Source organism: Neofelis nebulosa, chromosome 12, assembly GCF_028018385.1.
Source record: "Neofelis nebulosa isolate mNeoNeb1 chromosome 12, mNeoNeb1.pri, whole genome shotgun sequence".
Lineage (NCBI taxonomy): Eukaryota > Metazoa > Chordata > Mammalia > Carnivora > Felidae > Neofelis > Neofelis nebulosa.
Genome location: NC_080793.1, coordinates 18,691,065 through 18,709,848, shown reverse-complemented (window position 1 = coordinate 18,709,848; position 18,784 = coordinate 18,691,065). Strand labels below are relative to the sequence as shown.

The following is an 18,784-nucleotide window of genomic DNA, read 5'->3' as shown; positions in this document are numbered from 1 at the left end:
GGAAAGGAAGCAACATGTGTTTCGTTATCTTATTTCATTATTTTATTTCGTTATCACACTTGTCCTGCGAGGTATGGACAGAGAGAGTGTGTCAAGGCGGTCCAGGCAGTAGGAGGCAAAATCCTGCTTCGTGTGCCCCGAAAAGCCACCAGAGCCAAGCGCTCAACAGAGCCAAGCACGTCTAGGAGACGAGAGGACTTGTCAGGAATGCTCATGTGTGAGCGTTTCGTGACAAGAACCGCGGGAGGTGAGCGAGCTGTGGCTCTGAGGGTCTCAGCGGCTCAGCCCTGAGCGCGGACCTGGCTAGGATGGGCGGAGCCCCCAGTGCCAAGGCCAGGGGTGCTGGGACACCCCCGGACACCCCCCCCACCCCGCACCCCAGTGCTCTGAGGGGGCGAGAGGGGTTGGAGAAGGAGGCAGCTGCCCCTGAAGAGCTGAAGAGGCATTTACCCAAATAGCCAGGACCGCATAAATGTGCCTGAAAACAAACAAACTGAGAGGAAAGAAAAGAGAAAAAAGCAACAACTGTAAAAAACCGTGGGATGTTTTTCTCCATTCTCAGAACACCAAGGTAAATAGCATCACTTTTTATAGCACACAGTTCAGCTGGCTCTAGTAGAAACGGCCCGCTGACTCTCAGCTGGTTCCCAGGTAGTGAAAGGGGCTGTTCTGGCCTCCCGGCCTCCAGCCCTCCACCCCTCCCTCGTCCCCACCCCACAGATTCTCTTTCTTGCTGTCTCCCCTCCCTCTCCGCCCACTCTGCCTCCTCTCCCACCCTCTCCCTCCTCATTTTCCTTCTCTTCTCCGAGAGCGGCATGATATCTAGCGGGCTGCCCTGGGAGAAGCGTCACCACAGCAAAATCCATTCGGGCGGGTGTTCCGACCTAGATTCAAGGGTCTCTAGTCCCGGTGCAGCACTCGGAATAAATTCAGAGGCCCAAGGAAACAGGATCAGCTTTCAAATGAGAGGTCCAGTTGCGGGATTCTAGCCCAAGCCCAGCTCCACACCTAGGGGAAGGGGGGACAACGGGGGCGCGTAGTGATGGTGGTGAGTGGGTTAAGAGGCTTCTTCAGTGAGGAAAGCCACACCATGGATCGAGGTTCCTGTGTGTCTGACACACACACGTATGCTATCTATCTATCTATCTATCTATCTATCCTGTGGTTCTAAACAGAAATTGAACAGTTTATTACAAAATTCAGTGAGCCATGTGCTTATACAATTAGTACTCTCTTCCTCTCCCCTTTCCCTTCCCTTCCCTTCATTTGTCCCTTCCTTCCCTCCCTCCTTCTTTCCTTCCTCCCTCCCTCCTTCCCTCCCTCCCTCCTTCCCTCCCTCCCTCCTTCCCTCCCTCCCTCCTTCCCTCCTTTCCTCCTTCCTTCCCTCCCTCCTTCCCTCCCCCTCCTTCCTTCCTCCCTCCCTCCTTCCCCCTCCCTCCCTTTTTCCTTCCTTCCTCCTTCCATCTTTCCTCCTTCCTTCCTTCCTTCCTTCCTTCCTTCCTTCCTTCCTTCCTTTCCTCTTTCCTTGCTACCTCCTTGCTTCCCTCCCTCCTTCCCTCTCCCCTCCTTCCTTCCCTCCCTCCCTCCCTCCCTCCTTCCTTTCCTCTTTCCTTCCTACCTCCTTCCTTCCCTCCCTCCTTTTTTCCTTCCTCCCTCCCTCCTTTTTTCCTTCCTCCCTCCCTCCCTCCTTTCTACCTTTCTCCCTCCCTCCTTTCTTCCTTCCTTCCCCCTCCCTCTTCCCTCTTTCCTTCCTCCCTCCCTCCTTCCTTCCTTTCCTCTTTCCTTCCTACCTCCCTCCTCCCCTCCCTCCTTCCCTCCCTCCTTCCTTTTTTCTTTCTTCCCTCCCTCCCTCCTTTTTCCTTCCTCCTTCCCTCCTTTCTTCCTTGCTCCCTCCCTCCTTTCTTCTTTCCTCCCTCCCTTCTTTCTTCCTTCCTTCCTCCCTCCCTCCTTCCCTCTTTCCTCCCTCCCTCCCTCCCTCCTTCCTTCCCTCCTTCCTTCCCTCCTTCCTTTCCTCTTTCTTTTCTCCTTCCTTCCTTCCTTCCTTCCCTCCCTGCTTCTTTCCTTCCTTCTTCCTTCCCTCCCTCCTTCCCTCCCTCCCTCCTTTTTCCTTCCTCCTTCCCTCCTTTCTTCCTTGCTCCCTCCCTCCTTTCTTCTTTCCTCCCTCCCTTCTTTCTTCCTTCCTTCCTCCCTCCCTCCTTCCCTCTTTCCTCCCTCCTTCCTTCCCTCCTTCCTTTCCTCTTTCTTTTCTCCTTCCTTCCTTCCTTCCTTCCTTCCTTCCTTCCTTCCTTCCTTCCTTCCTTTCCTCCCTGCTTCTTTCCTTCCTTCTTCCTTCCCTCCCTCCTTCCCTCCCTCCCTCCTTTCTTCTTTCCTCCCTCCCTCCCTCCTTTCTTCTTTCCTCCCTCCCTTCTTTCTTCCTTCCTTCCTCCCTCCCTCCTTCCCTCTTTCCTCCCTCCTTCCTTCCCTCCTTTCTTCCTTCCCCCCTCCCTCCTTCCCTCTTTCCTTCCTTCCTCCCTCCCTCCTTCCTTCCCTCCTTCCTTTCCTCTTTCTTTTCTCCTTCCTTCCTTCCTTCCTTCCTTCCTTCCTTCCTTCCTTCCTTCCTTTCCTCCCTCCTTCTTTCCTTCCTTCTTCCTTCCCTCCCTCCCTCCCTTCATTCCTTCCTTCCTTCCTCTACCTGAAACTCTTCCCACTCCCCCATGCCAGCCCACCCAGAGAAGGACAGTTCCAATAGAGAGCTAACTTTTAGAAAGCCAACTCTAGGAGGAAACAAATTCTTCCTGTGGCCAGATTGACTCCTTGTAGCCAGTGTGGGCTTAGACTGTGGGTGGGGTGGGGGTGAGTTGATGTGCCTACAAGCATCCCCAGAGTCTGTGCACTGCCAGGAGCCCACACGTGACTATCTATCCCATCAGATGACTCTATAGGAATTCGTGTATGAGATTTGGAGCCCAGCAAGAAGCCTCTCATGGCCAGAGACCACAGGCTCCCCCACACTGGCCAGCCCACAAGGGATCAGCACCTCTCAGAATGCTTGTTGGGAGTCACTGGTCTGGGGGACACATCTGCAGATGGAACCGCTGTGGCTGAGCATGTGTGTCTCTTGGAAGGTACCAGATGCTCCTGACTCTTCTCCCAGATGTTGTTTAATCTCCACTCCTGTCAGATGTCTACTGGCCTTCCTCTGCTTCTGTGTCCTTTCAATAACTGGGATTATCAAAGTCTGTTTTTCCCCCTTCCCAAGGGCTGTGAAATTAGATACCTCTATTGTTTTGTCTCCATAAAACTGTGGTCCCTGAAAGCTGGGAAGCCTCTAAGAGACTCTCTGGTTCTGCATTCTCATGAGGTCCTGGCAAGGGAAGGGAGTTCCTCAGGCCACCCGGCCACTTAGCAGCAGAACTGGCACTGGAATCCAGTCCTCAGGCCTCCCGGGGCAAAGCAGGTTCCTCTTCATCTGAAGTTTCAAGATTCCTGCCACACGGGCCCGATGAGCCCACAAACAATGTGGATTTGCCCCCCCGTTAATCCTCTTCTGTAATTAGTTGCCAACATGTAAATGTCAGGAGTGTTCATAGTAAAGACATCGGCAGATTGGAGACATGATGGGGTCGGTGCCGTGGGCCACCTGTGCCAGTAGTGACCTGCTGCTCGGCCAGCCGCCCCTCCCTCAGGCGCCCCGCACAACGCGCTGCTGTCCCCACCCTGCAGGCATCTGACGGGGCCTCATCACCCCTGGGCCACTGCCTCTGGCTTCTAGGATTCCAGGGTTCAAGAGCCTTTCAGGATTCCCTTCCAGTAGTCGCTGCATTCCCCGGAAGGGAAAAAGGAGCCCTATCTTCATCACTGTCTCAGTCTCCCTTCCCAGTGACCCTGCAGTGCTGGGAAGGTGCCACGAGTGTCTTCCATTCATTTCCAGTGTGGACATGCTGACTTTTCTGTGGTCTCCATCTGAGGTAACCCACAGTGATCTATAAACAGGGATTATTATTATCCCCCTTCCCCACGGCGTAGCTACAGGACTTGGGCCAAGAGTCAAGGGGCACAGCTAGGAACGGAACCCTCAGCAGCCCTTCCAGTGCTGGTCTTTTGGATCCTGGTTGAACAGTTTTGGATCCTGTTATGCATGACTGGGGGCCATTTCCCTGGGCAGAGGGGACAGCAGTTGGGGGTTGGCTATTGAATCACTGAAGGATATACCTCTATACGAAACTTGAGTCTATAAGTAAATATATTAAATATATATATATGGAAAAAAATATTTATATATCTTTGTATGGGGGATGTGTGTCTCCTCCTTTACCCACCTGTGAGAATTTCATTGATAAAAGCCCCTTCCCCCATCCCTTGGATTAGCCAACTTACTCCGAGAAGTGTCTTCTTTTTTTCTTTCTTATTTTTGTTGCCCATCATGGGTATTAAATCATTCCCCCATTTTTTAAAGACTTTTTTTTAAGTTTATTTATTTATTTTTTGAGACAGAGAGAGCACAAGTGCAGGAGGGGCAGAGAGAAGGAGAGACAGAACCCCAAGCAGGCTCTGCACCATCAGTGCAGAGCCCAGTGAGGGGCTTGAACCCATGAACCATGAGATCATGACTTGAGCCGAGATCAAGAGTTGGGCACTGAACAGACTGAGCCAGCCAGGAGCCCTACCTGCCCCCTTTTTAAAATGAAGACAGAGGTTTTTCTTTTGTTTTTCTTGTTTTGATTTTTGTTTTTGTGTTTTAGAAATGACAGGGCCGTGTCAGGGAGTTATTTGGGAGGGGTATTTGGGGTAATGTTTATCATTTTTGGACAATGTGTTCATACAACCCTTCCAGCTGATGGGAATGCAAAGAGAAGAGCAGGGGCTTAGGGGACAGGCCGGCACAATAGCACTGACATTTTGTCCATACAGAGCGCCTTTGGCCAGCCAGCTAAACTCACTGAGTCTCACTTTCCTCTTCTTGAAAATGGGAGTAATTGTACTACCTCAAGAAGTTATGGTGAGGATGCACATCAGGTGATGTAGGTAAAACACAGGGGCTCATACCTGGCACGGATTCCCTTCCCTTCCCCCTTTCTCCCTGTTTTGAAGCCTGTGAGCCAGGCATGCACAGATGTGCTGAAAAAGCAGGGATGCCTCAGTCCCCACAGTGTTCTCTGGAGGACACTAATCCAGAAATGACCCACTGGAAAAGGTTATCAGAATTTGGAAAATGATGTGTGTCTTAGCCCCTCCTGGAAATCTACATCAAGGTTCTGAGAAGTTCTGCAATTAAAAAAAAAAAAAAAGAAAAAGAAAAAAGCTGACTTCTCATGAATCCAATGCTACCCTATTCTTTTGGCCATGAAACCTTTTGGTCAGATAACTCATGTACCAGGGGATATTTTCCTTCTACAGCAGAGAGAGCCAGAGAAACCATCTTCTCTTGCCAATATCATAGTTTCCAAAGCATTTGTTGTGCATGGGGCTTTCTATTATACAAACACACTGAGCTCCATCCAGTCCTGGACCTTTGCATGTGTTCTTTACTCTGCCTGGGATTCCCTCTGCTCCACACCTCTGCTTGGCTTATCCCTTCGTTTCATCCAGGTCTTAGTTCAGATGTCCCCTCTTCATGGAGGCTTCCTCCCCCTGACCCATCTGCACGTGGTGCCTTTCCCCCAACCCCCAACAGTCGTCCTCTATAATTTCCTCGTTAGTGCCCTTTCTGTGCCTGAAATAGGCTTCTTTATGACTTTTCTGGGGTGCATGTCCTTCTTCCTCAAAGACACAGGTGGCAGGAATTTTCATGTATCCCCAGGGTTTACAACAGTGTCTGGTGTGCATCGAGGCCCCCACCCAAGGTCTGTGGAATAGATGAATGAGTGGCTGACCTGTCACCCTGTTGATACTCTTGAGAGAGAAATTGGATTTTTACTTCCATTTTACGGAGGAGAAAACTGAGGCTCTGTGTACTATGTAACTTTCCAAGGTTAACGATAAGGGGCATTCCTGCATGTAGAGGCCGGATTTGCCCAGTTCCTAAGTCCTGTGCCTTTTCCATTGTAGGAAATCCATTGTTTCAGTTTATCCTTTTTCTTACGAGGAACATTAATGTGCAGAGACATGGGGGTGGGGGGCAGGTACAGGCTGCTTTTACCTTTGTGGCCCCATAGCCCGGAGCAGCCCGGAGCCCCCTGGCCGTCATCCTGGGAGCACGGAGCGAGCATGGCCGCACTGTAAGGCATAGGTCAGAAGACTAGCTCAGGAGCTGGTAGCTTACAGAGTAAATCTATTTAAATTGGAACCATGTGGCTCTTGCCCCCGGCGCTTACACACCGTGAACAGATGCATTGTTTGGTGTCAGAGCCCTTGCGTTGACTCCAGAGTTATAGTCTCTTAGAGGCCTCCACATGGCACAATATGCAGGGGAGACTGTCGGGGGTGGGGTGGGGGGGTAGAAAGGAGGGCGGAGAATCGAATATCTCAGCAAGTGTCACTTAATCCCTCTCACGCGTTGCCTTTGGGAAGGGGGTTATGTGGGGATTGCAAAGCCTGCGTGGGTGTGGGTCTAAAGCCTCAAACGCTTCCCTTTTCCAAGTATTTTAAAAAGTGAATTTGTGGGGCGCCTGGGTGGCGCAGTCGGTTGAGCGTCCGACTTCAGCCAGGTCACGATCTCGCGATCCGTGAGTTCGAGCCCCGCGTCAGGCTCCGGGCTGATGGCTCAGAGCCTGGAACCTGCTTCCGATTCTGTGTCTCCCTCTCTCTCTGCCCCTCCCCCGTTCATGCTCTGTCTCTCTCTGTCCCAAAAATAAAAAAAAAATTTAAAAAAAAAAAAAAAGTGAATTTGTGATGTTTGGAGGCTGTTAGCTCATACCCCCACCCTTACCCCTTGATTCTCCCCATACTTCTGAGCAGGACATAGAGCATGGAGATGGGTAGCTATCTTCCTGTAAAACCCTCAGTGGGGTATCCTGAAATGGGGACCAAGAAAAAAAAATTGTGAATTTCTTCTTAAGCTGGTTTGGCCACCACTTACTCCCTGTCTCCTAGATAAACACAGGAAAGTGAAAGCCTTGAGGCTCTGAGCGCACATCTAGACCTAGCTCTCTGTGCACACCCTGTGGCCGTCATTGGTGTGGACATAGTCAGAGAGGCAAACATTAGAGAAAACTGCCCCCTACAAGCTTTCTGTGTTCCCGGTGAACGTCTCAGCCTCCTCAAAGTGCTTAACAGCAATTGCGAGACCCCCCCCCCCACTTGTTTCTTGCTACTAAGAAGCACCTACCATATGCAAAGCATCTTTATCGCAGTGCAGAGTGCCCCAAGATGAAACAGGCAGTATCTCTACCCTCAGCAAAGTTCTAGTCCAGGTGAGGGGCAAGGTTGACAACAAGGACTTTGGAGCCACACATCTGGGTGGGAAGTTACAGAAGTAACTTGATCTCACCGGTCCCCGATTTTTCCAGCTATAAAATGAATAACACTTAGCTCATAGGGGTGTTGTGAGCATGGAGTGAGCTCATGTACCTAAGCAATCAGTGAATAGTCGCTAAAGTTACTGAGTGTCTGTGTAACAGTAAACATAAGGGGAAAGACCATGCAGTACAGGGATTTTATATTTCCATTTCCTTAAGGATTAGCACACATTCCGGCACATGGTGGGTACCCGGACCCCGTGCTTTCAATGCATGAAGCGTGAGGCCAGTCAGAGAAAGGAGGGCAGAAGGCCTGCCAGGGATCTCCCCTGGGAACACAGGGAATACAGGGGAAATTTTCCTGTACAAATTTACGTGGAGCGCAGACTTGAGAAGTGGGTAGAATTCAAATCGACAGCAAGATTAGAACAGTAGCCACACCAAGAAGCAAGGCATGATCATTGAACAGCTTTACTGACAATCCAGAAGTCACCTTACAGTTTATAAAAGACTTCTACAATCAGCACCTCAGTTGGGTCTCATGACCCTATGGGTTGGCCAAATCTGAGAGTGCTCTGAAGCTCAGAGAGGTGATGTACCTTGCCCAAAGTCACACAGCTTCTAAGTTATAGAGCATAGACTTGTTTATACCATTAGCTGCCAGTTAGGGAGTGTCTTTACGTGCCGGGAATTCTGCTCTGTGCCTTTCCTGACCTATCTGATTTCTCACAACCGCCCTCGAAAGTGAGTATTGTTACAGAATACGAAGAGTCTGCTGTTCATCTTTGGTGCCTGGCACGTGAGAGACTCAGTGTGTACTTGCTGTGATCATGATCCCTATTTCACAGATGGAAAAACTGAGGTTCTGTGAGGTTTGAAGATGCATAACACAGACAGCTCTCTGCCATGTTTGAACCCTGGCTTCTCTGTTTCCATAAACCATGCCCTGTGATACACTGTGGCCACTGCCTCCAGAGTCTTCCTCACCAAAGCCAGCACCTCTCCCTCCCCTCTGTCTCAGCTCCCAAAATTTTGGAGGGGGACACCTTGAGCTTTTTACCTCCCAGCTGGCATGCAGTGATCCTGCAGGGAAACTCCCTCTGACCCTCCTGTTCCTTTCCTCCCCAGCTGTGTGCACTTCGCATGTGAGGCCGCTGACTGCCCGGAGCTGGCGGTGGAGAACGCCTCTCTCAACTGCTCCAGCAGCGACCGCTACCACGGCGCCCGGTGTACCGTGAGATGCCGGACAGGCTACGTGCTCCAGATCCAGCGGGATGACGAGCTCATCAAGAGCCAGGTATGCGCAGGTGCTGGGCTCAGGGTCCCCTCTCCAGCCCGGGAGAGGCCGACCGGGCGGTGAGCGTGTCCCCTGCTGAATCCCCAGCACTTCAGACAGTGCTGCCACACAGGAGATACTCCGTAAATATGTGTGGATTGAATGAGTCAACCCACCGGTCTGGAATTTCTAAGACAATGGTTCCCGTGCAAGGTAGCGTTCCATACAACCTGTATCGGAGTCTTTGTGAGGGTTACAAACCTGCGGAACCAGAGGCTGAGCATTTTGGAATGACATCGTCCCAGGCAGAGCTCTGCTTCAGTTGAGGGGGCTGCTTTGGAAAGAGGTGAGCCCTCCGACAATGAGGTGTTCGCTCATTCGTGGTAATTGTAAAACAGATTGTAACACATCTGTTCGCCAGGAACCAGATGCTGTACTAGGTGCTAGAGAGAGGGAAAAAAAAAAATGTCACTAAGATAAACCTAGTTCCTTCTCTTCAGGAGCCTAGTGACTGTTGCCGCGAGCAGACAAGGAGTGAGGAATGACTTCACAGTGTGAGAAACACGGGTAAAGGCAAGTGCAGGGTGTGGTAGAAGCCCGGAGGGCCTCACCCTGGAAGAAGTGGCTTGAAAACCACTGGATAGATAGGCACCAGGGTGTGTGGCTGGGGAGGGAGAAATCGGTGCTCCGTGCACAGGCAGAAATGGCAGATGGAAGTCTGTTGGTGAGAAACAGCATGCCGCAGACCGATTCTTTCTTTCCAGAACTCGTCCAAGCAATGAGGCTGGGGGGTGGGCAAGCAAGATCCACCAGTGTGAGGCCCTGTTAGGTTGGTCAGGAAGTTTGAGGTTTATCTTTATCGGGGCAACAGGGAGCTGTTGAAGAAGGTGATGTGGTCAGATCATGGTTGATAAAGGTCGTCTGGCTGCCCACTCGGTGGTGGCTTGGAGTCTGGCGTTGACACTCGTCACAGGGAGAGCCCTCAGGAGTCATGAGAGGAACTTGTGGAAGAGGGAAGTGTGCTGCTCAAGGGGAATGGCCGTGGGTGGATCTGAGATGCGGCAGGATGTTGCTTCAGCCACATGCCGCCGTGGGATCTCAGGTGGCTGTGGGGAGTGGGGTGAGGGGGCCGTGAAGCCATGAGATCTGAGGGTACCAGGGGCTCTGTCACTAGATGCAGCCTTTCCCAGGACCCTGCCAGCGGGCGTCACCTTCATGCTGAAGGCACATAGCGCACACTACTTGTCTATGAGAGACCTTTGTGTAGAGCTTCTGGGCTTGAACAGAGTCCCACGTGGGAGCCCCGGAGCCCTCGATCACTTGTCTTAGCCACCTACTTCCTTGTGTCAGACACGACAGGTCTGAACTCCTGTGGAAACAATTAGGCTGTTTTGGCAGTGAAGGACCTCTGCTCCCTTTGATGTGTGCTTAGGAGGGGAAAAATGTCCTTTGCTTTTAAGATCCCAGATCAACATTTGGCATCCTCAGCCCCCTGGGATCTGGCGGCTCCCTCCTTGAATGGCAGCCTGCGGGCTGCTGATGGCAGTCCCTCCCTTGGCTCTGAAGCTTGGCCTCACCCTTCCACCCGCGCATCCCTGCCATCTACTGGTTTGGTTCAAATCCCTGCCGACTCTTTTCGCTTGTCCCAGGCTTGTTCCTTGTTTATGTCTATCTCTCTCAACTACTGAACCATCAGATCTCAGAGCAGGGAGTGGCTCTTAGAGCAATCCTTGGGTTCAGTGCGAGCGGGCAAGCTCAGGTCAGGAGAGGGACCTGCCCATAGACTCAGCACAAAGGACTCACATCCGGGCCTCCAGTATCCCAGAGCTATGCCCACTCCGTACCACACAGAGCAAGAGGCTCCCTATTACCTCCTGCAGAGCCAAGAAAAGATACAAAGACCAAGAGCCAGTGACCCACTGTTGTGTCATATTTCATAGGCTATTTCAGGAAAGAAGTCAGGCTCCAAGAGGTCTGAGTCTTAAGATTCTCATCAACACAATGGGAATACTAATCCGGGAGACTTTCCAGGGAGCAGTTAAGAGTGCAGCCTTTAGTTCGAGTCCCATGTATCCTCTTTACAGCTGTGTAACTTGGAGCCAGTAAGTGTCTCTGAGCCTCAGTGTCTGCATCTGGAGAACGGGAACTGAGAAACCAAATCCAAACAGTTGTGGGGATTGTTAAAAGTGAACTGAAGCAGTGACCTCCTGGAGCCAGGATGAGACTCTGAGCTGTCGCTGGGGGAAAAGAGGGTCTTCCGACCTGCGGGATTCCGTCTGCATGCCCTTACCGTGCCCACCTCTGCCTTTCAGACGGGACCCAGCGTCATGGTGACCTGCACCGAGGGCAAGTGGAACAAGCAGGTGGCGTGTGAGCCAGTGGACTGTGGCGTCCCGGACCAGCATCACGTCTACGCCGCGTCCTTCTCCTGCCTTAAAGGCACCACCTTTGGTAGCACGTGCTCCTTCCAATGCCGTCACCCTGCGCAATTGAAAGGTATCGGGGGCCCTTTGGCCCTGCTTGGCCCTGCTTCCTGTGTGGGAAACCCAGAGGCTGCCTCCAGGCCCTCCCCTGGGTCTCCAACACTTTCAAGGGCTGGACGGGGTTTATCTGCTCCTCTGATTTCCCTCCACCAGTGCAATTTATGGAAACGGCCTGGCTGTGCAGCCGAGGAGAAAGTAGAGTGGGGATAAATATGACAAGTCTCACAGAAAAGAAGAGAGAGGGCAGGGATAAGGGAGGGAGGAGGAAAAAGATTCTAAGAAAGTAGCATTTGGAAGTGACGTGACTAGTTCACCGGCTAGGATTAGGGCCCAGTAAGCCTAAGAGATACGTATTATTATTCCCATGTTATTTCCAGTGGAGGAAATCGAGCCTCAGAGAGGTTAAAGAACTTGCCTGAGGCCACACTCTCTGGGGTGGGATCCACGTTGGTGTCTGTCACCAAAGCCGCGGATCATCCTTAAGAAGGGCCAGCTGGGAGAGGAGCAGGTGTGAGTGGGGAGCCCTTGCTGGGATCCGGGATCTCCTGGGCAACATCGGGGTGTTGAGGCGAGTGAGGCATAATCAGGCTTCCTGAAGAAGAGGCCACATCTTGGAAATGGAGAAGAGGCCGGCCTGGGTGACCTAGAATATCAGGACTAGAAGGGTTCTCAGAGCTCTTGGAATAAGTGATTATTTGGAAACATGATAAAACTGAGGTCCAGTGAGAGGAAGGAAGGAACATGTACAAAATCACAGAGCAAGCTGGTGGTATTTTCGGAACCAATGCTCTTGGCTTCCAGTCAGGATACTGGGTTTTAACATGACACATGATCTCCAAGTTATGATGCTTCAACTTACAATTCTTCAACGGTGCAAAAGGCAGCATGCATTCAGTAGAAACCGTGCTTGGAATTCTGAATTTTGATCTTCTCCCGGGCTAGCAGGATGTCGTCTGACACAGCTTGTGGTGCTGGGCATAGTACCTCACAACTGATACCTATACAACCACTCTGTCCCCGCGCAGCCATTCTGTCTGCCACCATCAGCATAGTATTCAAGAAATTGCATGAGGTATTAGGCATGTTATTAGAACATAGGCTTTGCGTTAGATGATTTTGCCCCACTTTGTAGGCTAATGTAAATGTTCGGAGCACGTCTAAGGTCGACCTGCTAAGCTAGGGTGTTCAGTAGGTTAGGAATACAAATGTATTTTTGACTTACAGTGTTTTCAACGTGTGTTGGGTTTATTAGGATGTGACCTGTCGTATGTTGAGGAAGATCTGTATACCCGTTTCTCAGAGGTGCCAGGATCCTCTCCTTCGCTTATTTTATCAGAGGGAACATTGTCCCTTTATGAGACACCCAAAATGATATTTCACTCAAGCATGGGTCCTCCCTCAGATGGGTCCTGCCATGAAACATAGGTCCTACCATCATTCCACTGAGTGGGGATAAGTGGACTTCCATGGGATGCGGGGGGATTGGCATGAGGTCTATGAATTCCCTTGAACTTATATGTAATGTTATGTATTCATGAGTTGCAGGCATTTTGGTGATTGGAGAGGGTCAATAGTTTCCCCAAATTTTCAAGGGGAAGCAGAGTTTCCAACGATTACTGGACATGAGTTCCTGGAGGGCAGTGGCTGTGGCTAATCCATGTTCACATAGGCTGTCAACAAGCCCAGAACCTGCACTTAATAAGACACAACAGAGTGTTTTGACAGGATGGCTGGATAAATTCATAAAAGTAATACTGTGGGAAATGTTTAAGAAATGAATGAAAGAGCAAAAAGCAAAATATCACTAAAATACCCCAAAAGAAAAACAGGAAGCACTGATGGGATGCACCCTTTGGGTCCCCTCATTTCTAACCCAACATGATTTGAGGAAAGAAGCTATAGCCATTTCATGCGAGGTATTTGAAAGACATAGGCTGGGGAGAGGTGAAGAGACAGTGGAAATTGTAAGCCCCCCACCTTTCAGGCTGTCTGAGCCCTTCCCTTGGCCTAGATGTGGCGTGTGTTAATAACTCCAGCCCAAGAAATCACACTTCTCCTCTCAATCAGGGGCCTCTGGGAAGCAGCAGTGTGCAAATTAGCATTGATTATTATAGCCCCCGTTGTGGCTAATAATGGTTCTTAAAGTGATTCAGACCCTTCTGCCCTTGCTTCTCTGCTGACTATGGTAGAAGGGGGGTGACCCCGCTGTGGAGATGAGGCCCAGAGGGACCACCATTTTGATAGTTGGTGATCCCAACTTTGTTCTTCTCCGGAGAATGCAGAGAAGCATTTCTCTATGACACATCTGCGTGGGTGTGGGAGGCAGTAAGGACTGGGTGGAGGTCCAGCTACCTCTCTCTCGAGCTTGTTGATGCCCCTCTTCTCAAGTGAGGGGGTAAGGACGTGAACAACTTTTCCCTCCATGTTTTGTTTATTTCCCTTCCCTTTCTTCCTTTCATTTTTCCTTTTCTAGCAGTATAATGTAAGCAAAAAGCACACTATCATTAGAATCAGACAGACTGGGATTCCAATTCTGGCTCTGCCCCAGCTGTTGATCTTAGAAGAGCTATTTCATGACTGTGAGCCTCAATACTCTCATCTGTTAAATGAGAGTAGGAGTGTCCACATTGAAGAGTCCAGTTGAGGACTGAAAGATATGGTGTGTATAAAATTCCAGAGCCAGAGAAAGTGCTCAGTGAATACTGAGCCCCTTCCCCAAGGGGCATCCTTGTGAGAACCTGTGCCATGACCTCTCTCCCAGCCCCGACCTCTTCATCTCATGGAGGCCTTAGTCCTGGGAGCTGTGGAGACAGGTTCCATCCTCCATGTTCCTCCCAGAACCTGGGAGGTAAGTGTCATCAGACAAGCAGCCACCACTCGGGACAGGCAATTACTAGTGTAGCCCCTGGGAACTGATATAACAAACACTTAACTTTCTATTACCAGGGAATTTTTCTTGAATATCCCCACTTTCACTTAAATTCTGAGCCCTCTTTAAGATGTACGCAAAATATCCTGCAAACCCACAGCCTCAGAGTCACTTCTACCGAAGCAATATACTAAATGAGCATTACAAGCACAGGTAGAACCCACAAAAATGGATGAGAGGAAATATATTCTCAAGTTCAACAACAACAACAAAACTTCAAAATCATAAATGTTTAATTAAAGAGCTAAAAATGCAACATTACTTATATCACCTCGTCAACCTCAACTCAACTGTGTTGGGTGCACTTGACCGTGGAGTGGGGCTTCTGAAGTAAGCATGTCTTGGGGAGCATGGCTGGCTCATGTGGAAGAGCATGGGGCTCTTGATCTCAGGGTTGTGAGTTCGAGCCCTACGTTGGATGTAGAGACTATTTACATAAATAATCTTTTAAAAATATTTAAAAAAATAAAGTGAGCACGCCTTCATCCTACAAAGATCTTTCTCAAAGGTTCACATTGTACTACTAGCTTTTATTGCCTTTTCTGTCTGTTTTGCCTATTTAACCTCAGATTGAAAACTCAATCTACTTACTTGCTTCCAGAAGATACTCAACATCATTGAGCACTTCCTGATTTCTCAAGCATTACCAAATATGGAGATGTAAGCTGAGTGGACAAAGAGAGTGGCCACATCCTATAGCAGTGAACCTTCCTACCTGCCCTCAACTCTTTTCCTCACCCCCAACTATCTCCCTGCAGAGTCTGTTATGACTTCCTTCACTGTAGGAATTGCACATTCTCTTTTCTGTCTCAGGAGGAGACCCTTCCTTCTTTCTCAGAAGCAGATAGCCAGACCCTGGAGGGTCCCAATGATCTCATCAGGACATCTTCCCCACAAAAAACAGGAAACAGGGTCACCCTTCCCCTACAAGAGAGATTCTCCTACAACTCCTAAGAGAATGCTTCTTTCTCCATCTGTCACCCTGGTGTTTGGGATGGTCAGGGCCCCAGATGGACTAGGATGCCGCTGGGTCCGAACCACTGCTGGGTGCTGATGGTAGACCACTACTCAGATTATGCCTGGAGACTTGAGGGTCACAGTGGAGAAGAGATTTGTCCAAGATCACAGAGCTGCCTACGAGGCCACTTTTCGACATGAGCAATGCTAAGATGTAATCTGTTAAATGATTCTTCCTTTCTCACTCGTGCTCCACTCTGAGCAGTTGCTCAGGTTTTGAGAGTCAAGCCTGTTCTTACTTGCTAAAGCCCTTTAATCTTTTCTGAAGCCTGTCCCTCAACCCAGAACCCCACTGAAGACTGGAACCTCAGAGCTTGGAGAAGCCCAGAGGTTATCAAGGATAATCATTTAATTTAGCGATAGGGAAACTGAGGCCCAAAAGAGGAAGACATTACCATTAGCACTGAGGCCAGAAGGCAGGAGTCCTGACTCTAGATATGACCCTTTGCTGGGCATGCCATGCCCACCAATCTGGTGGAATTATCTACCTTGTGCCTGCCATTTGCATTCCCAAGCCTCTCCTGCATGGCAGGTGTGCAATGTTGCAGGCTCCTTTCTCTCTCTTCTTGGGAAGTTTTCCATTAGTTGTCTCTGGTGGTGAATGCATCTTAGAACAGCCTCTTTCCTTTGAGTCTAACATGCAGAATGACAAATGGGGCCCCTTGGTAAAGAAATGTGGAAGCAAAGGGCACCATTCTGGACAAGGGGGTGGAGGTTGTGAAATCTTATTGTATGACCAGTTCTTGATTTTGAGATACTCCACTCATCCAAATTCTCCTGATTCCATGACATGTTCTTTGGCTGTGCTCATGGGTAAAAGCTCTGTGGTGGGGTCAAGAGAGCACTTAGGTGGGGTGCCTGGGTGGCTTAGTTGGTTAAGCATCGACTCTTGATTTCAGCTCACAATCTTGTGGTTCGTGAATTCAAGCCCCTCATTGGGTTCTCTGCTTATGGTGCAGAGCCTGCTTGGGATTCTCTCTGTCTCCCTCTCTCTGTCTCTGCCTCTTCCCCCTTGTGCTCTCTCGCCCGCTCTCTCTCTCAAAACAAACAAACAAACAAACATTTAAAAGAGAGAGAGAGAGAGAGAGAGCACTTAGGAGTCAGATCTGGAGGGAGCCCCAACTCTAGATTGAGTGACTCACATTCCCTTATAGGGACTCTGTTTTCTCACCTACAAAATGGGATTGATGACAAATTGGGTTATGAGGAACATCAAGAAGATGGCCCTGATAATTCCTTCTGGGCCTGCCTGATGGACTCAATTCCAAACAGCTATTGGTATAATTCCTTTCAGACATTTAGGAGGAGAACTGGACAATTAAACAATCAAAATGTAATCTGATTCACCTCGGCTGGAGCTATGAGAGCCCAGTTTTCCTGAGCAAATGACATGCTTTCTGGGACTGCCAAGCCCAGCTCAGATTTTCTCTTTGACTCCACGGGGTCTCAGGAGCCTAGGAATGTGCTTCCCGGACTGAAATTGGCAGAGGATGGCATGTTTCTCTTGATGGCTCCATTTCTTTTGCCTCAGCTTTTCCCTCTGACTTGTTGCAGCCTCAGTGCTGGGTGAAGTTCCAGTTGGCTCCTTTTGGTAAAACAACCATCCTGAAATCCTTTATGTCCTTGTTTCCTGTCTCATCTGGCCCAGGACTTTGTACAGAGACCTCTCCTCTATACTTCCTGTCTTTCTTCCTCTTCCTCCTCTGTATCTTCTGTTAAGGTCTATTTCTTACTAGGAACAAAGAAACTGAATTCTAGCCTTTGGCCGATGCAGCCTCCCAGGGGCTCATGTGTCCTTTTCCAGTCCATCTAGCTGCATTTGTGTTTTCTCAAAACAATACAGTGGCCAGTATTCTTTCACATCCTAAATTGTAGAGCTGCTATGAACTCAAAGACAGCTTTGGCTTAAGGCCAGAGAGGTTAGGTGACTTATTCAGTGTCACATGCAGATTCATAATAGTTCATGCATTTAACAAATGGATACGAAGGACCTACTATGTGCTTGGCACTAGGCTAGGGTCTGGCACTAAAGGAATGAACAAGGTCCATTCCCTGGCTTCAGGATGCAGGCACCATGTATATGACGTACTAAGAAATCAGATGTTAGGTCTCCTGGTACTTCGCAACTTGTATTCTGCCCTAGGTTAATTTCAGACTTAAAGGTGCTCCCAAAGACATTTGGTCTTCTGGGTAATCTTTCGAATAAAATAATAAAAACAGGCACATTTCTTTGACAGTACATTTATAATTATTTTAATATTCACTAGAGATTGAAATTTCTTTAGGCACATTTGTAGGTAGGGTGAGCAAGGTTTATTTTCCTGACTTTAAAGATGAACAGATGAGGGGCACCTGGGTGGCTCAGTTAGTTAAGCATCTGTCTCTTGATCTCAGCTCGCATGTCCTTTTCCAGAGATCATCATGCTCCCCCAGGAAACACAGGCAGGGAATGAGATCAGGAGGCATGGACGTGACAGAAGCATCCAGGGTGTCTTTTAGAGCCAGATACTGCTGTGGGCAACCAGAGGCCAGTCCCTTTGGGGAACTGTGAGAGACAGAGCAGAATACTCCTCAGAGGTACCGCAGCTCTGAGAACTGGCATGTTAATCCACCAGCTCCATCACTGGTTGAATGCTTCTTCCCAGCAGCACTGTGAGCTTGCCCTATGCACAGGCAGAGCATGCACACATGACCACAACCAAAGGCCTCCAGCACAGGATTGCAGGTACAGTAACCATCCTTCAGAATACAGAGGTCAGGGCTAAGGGGATGAGGGCAGGACATGGATAGCATGTGTTATACCCTTTCTTCAATGCCATATAGTAGATATAGAGTAGTGGCTACGGCTGGGCATGGCAATACTGATTCTGTGTCTGCATCTCCTGGATTTTGTTTGTTGTTGGGGTGCGGGCATGTCCATGGTCCTGAACCACCAATTCCTGCTTTAGCATGGTTCTTCTTTTGAATGTGGTACACAGCTAACTCCTACATACCCTCTCCCAGAATTTACGTTTCTGGTTTGCATTCTCTCTCTGTGTCTCTGTCTCTGTCTCTGTCTCTCTCTCTCTCTCACATACACACACACACACACACACACACATTTCCTCTCTTGAGTAACATTTTGCAATTTTTATGTTATCTTGCCACTAAAGGACCATGACTTTCACTTTATAATTTGCAATGCTGATACGGTATACTTTTAGGAGTCCTAACACTTTTTCCACAGATATTTTATCTTTCCTGGGGAATTCAGAGAGGTCAATTCAGCTCATATCTTTTATAACTCCTCTTCCCCCTTCCCTAAAAGCTATAGGAGCCTATAGCTTTTGCTATGCCTGTGTACCCCAAAACACTGCCCCAGTCACAAAAGCAATGCAAAAAGCCGTTTGTAGTCTCTGGTGTTCTAGAAATCTCTCTGCTTCTATGGAAGCCAAATGAATCATCTTTTACTTGATGTAGAAATCTCTATAGTTTGCATTATCACTGTTTATCAACATGCAATCCTTTGTGGAGTTCACGGACTCTAGGTTGCCTCGTGCTCACCAGATGGATCACACTGACAGAGGAGGAGAAAGAAGACAATGATTGGGGCCAGGGAGCAAGGAGCCTATAGAGAAAGTGCCCAGCACTGCCTATGTCCTCTTTCTTTTCCTCTTCCTCCTCTTCTTTCTCCCTCCTCCTCCTCCTCTTCCTCTTCTTCTTC

The 18,784-nt window shown here is 49.3% G+C and overlaps 1 protein-coding gene across 2 annotated transcripts in view; it reads left to right on the top strand.

The window, feature by feature from the left end:
* PAPPA (pappalysin 1) overlaps positions 1 to 18,784 on the top strand; it is a 244,862-nt gene that overhangs the window by 175,961 nt on the left and 50,117 nt on the right. For both annotated transcript variants that reach the window (XR_009251453.1, XM_058694371.1), the window contains exons 14-15: positions 8,505 to 8,673; positions 10,965 to 11,148. Coding sequence is in view for 1 of the 2 variants with exons in the window: in XM_058694371.1 (XP_058550354.1) it covers positions 8,505 to 8,673; positions 10,965 to 11,148 (353 nt within the window). In the remaining variant the exon portion in view is untranslated. The remainder of the gene's footprint in view (positions 1 to 8,504; positions 8,674 to 10,964; positions 11,149 to 18,784) is intronic.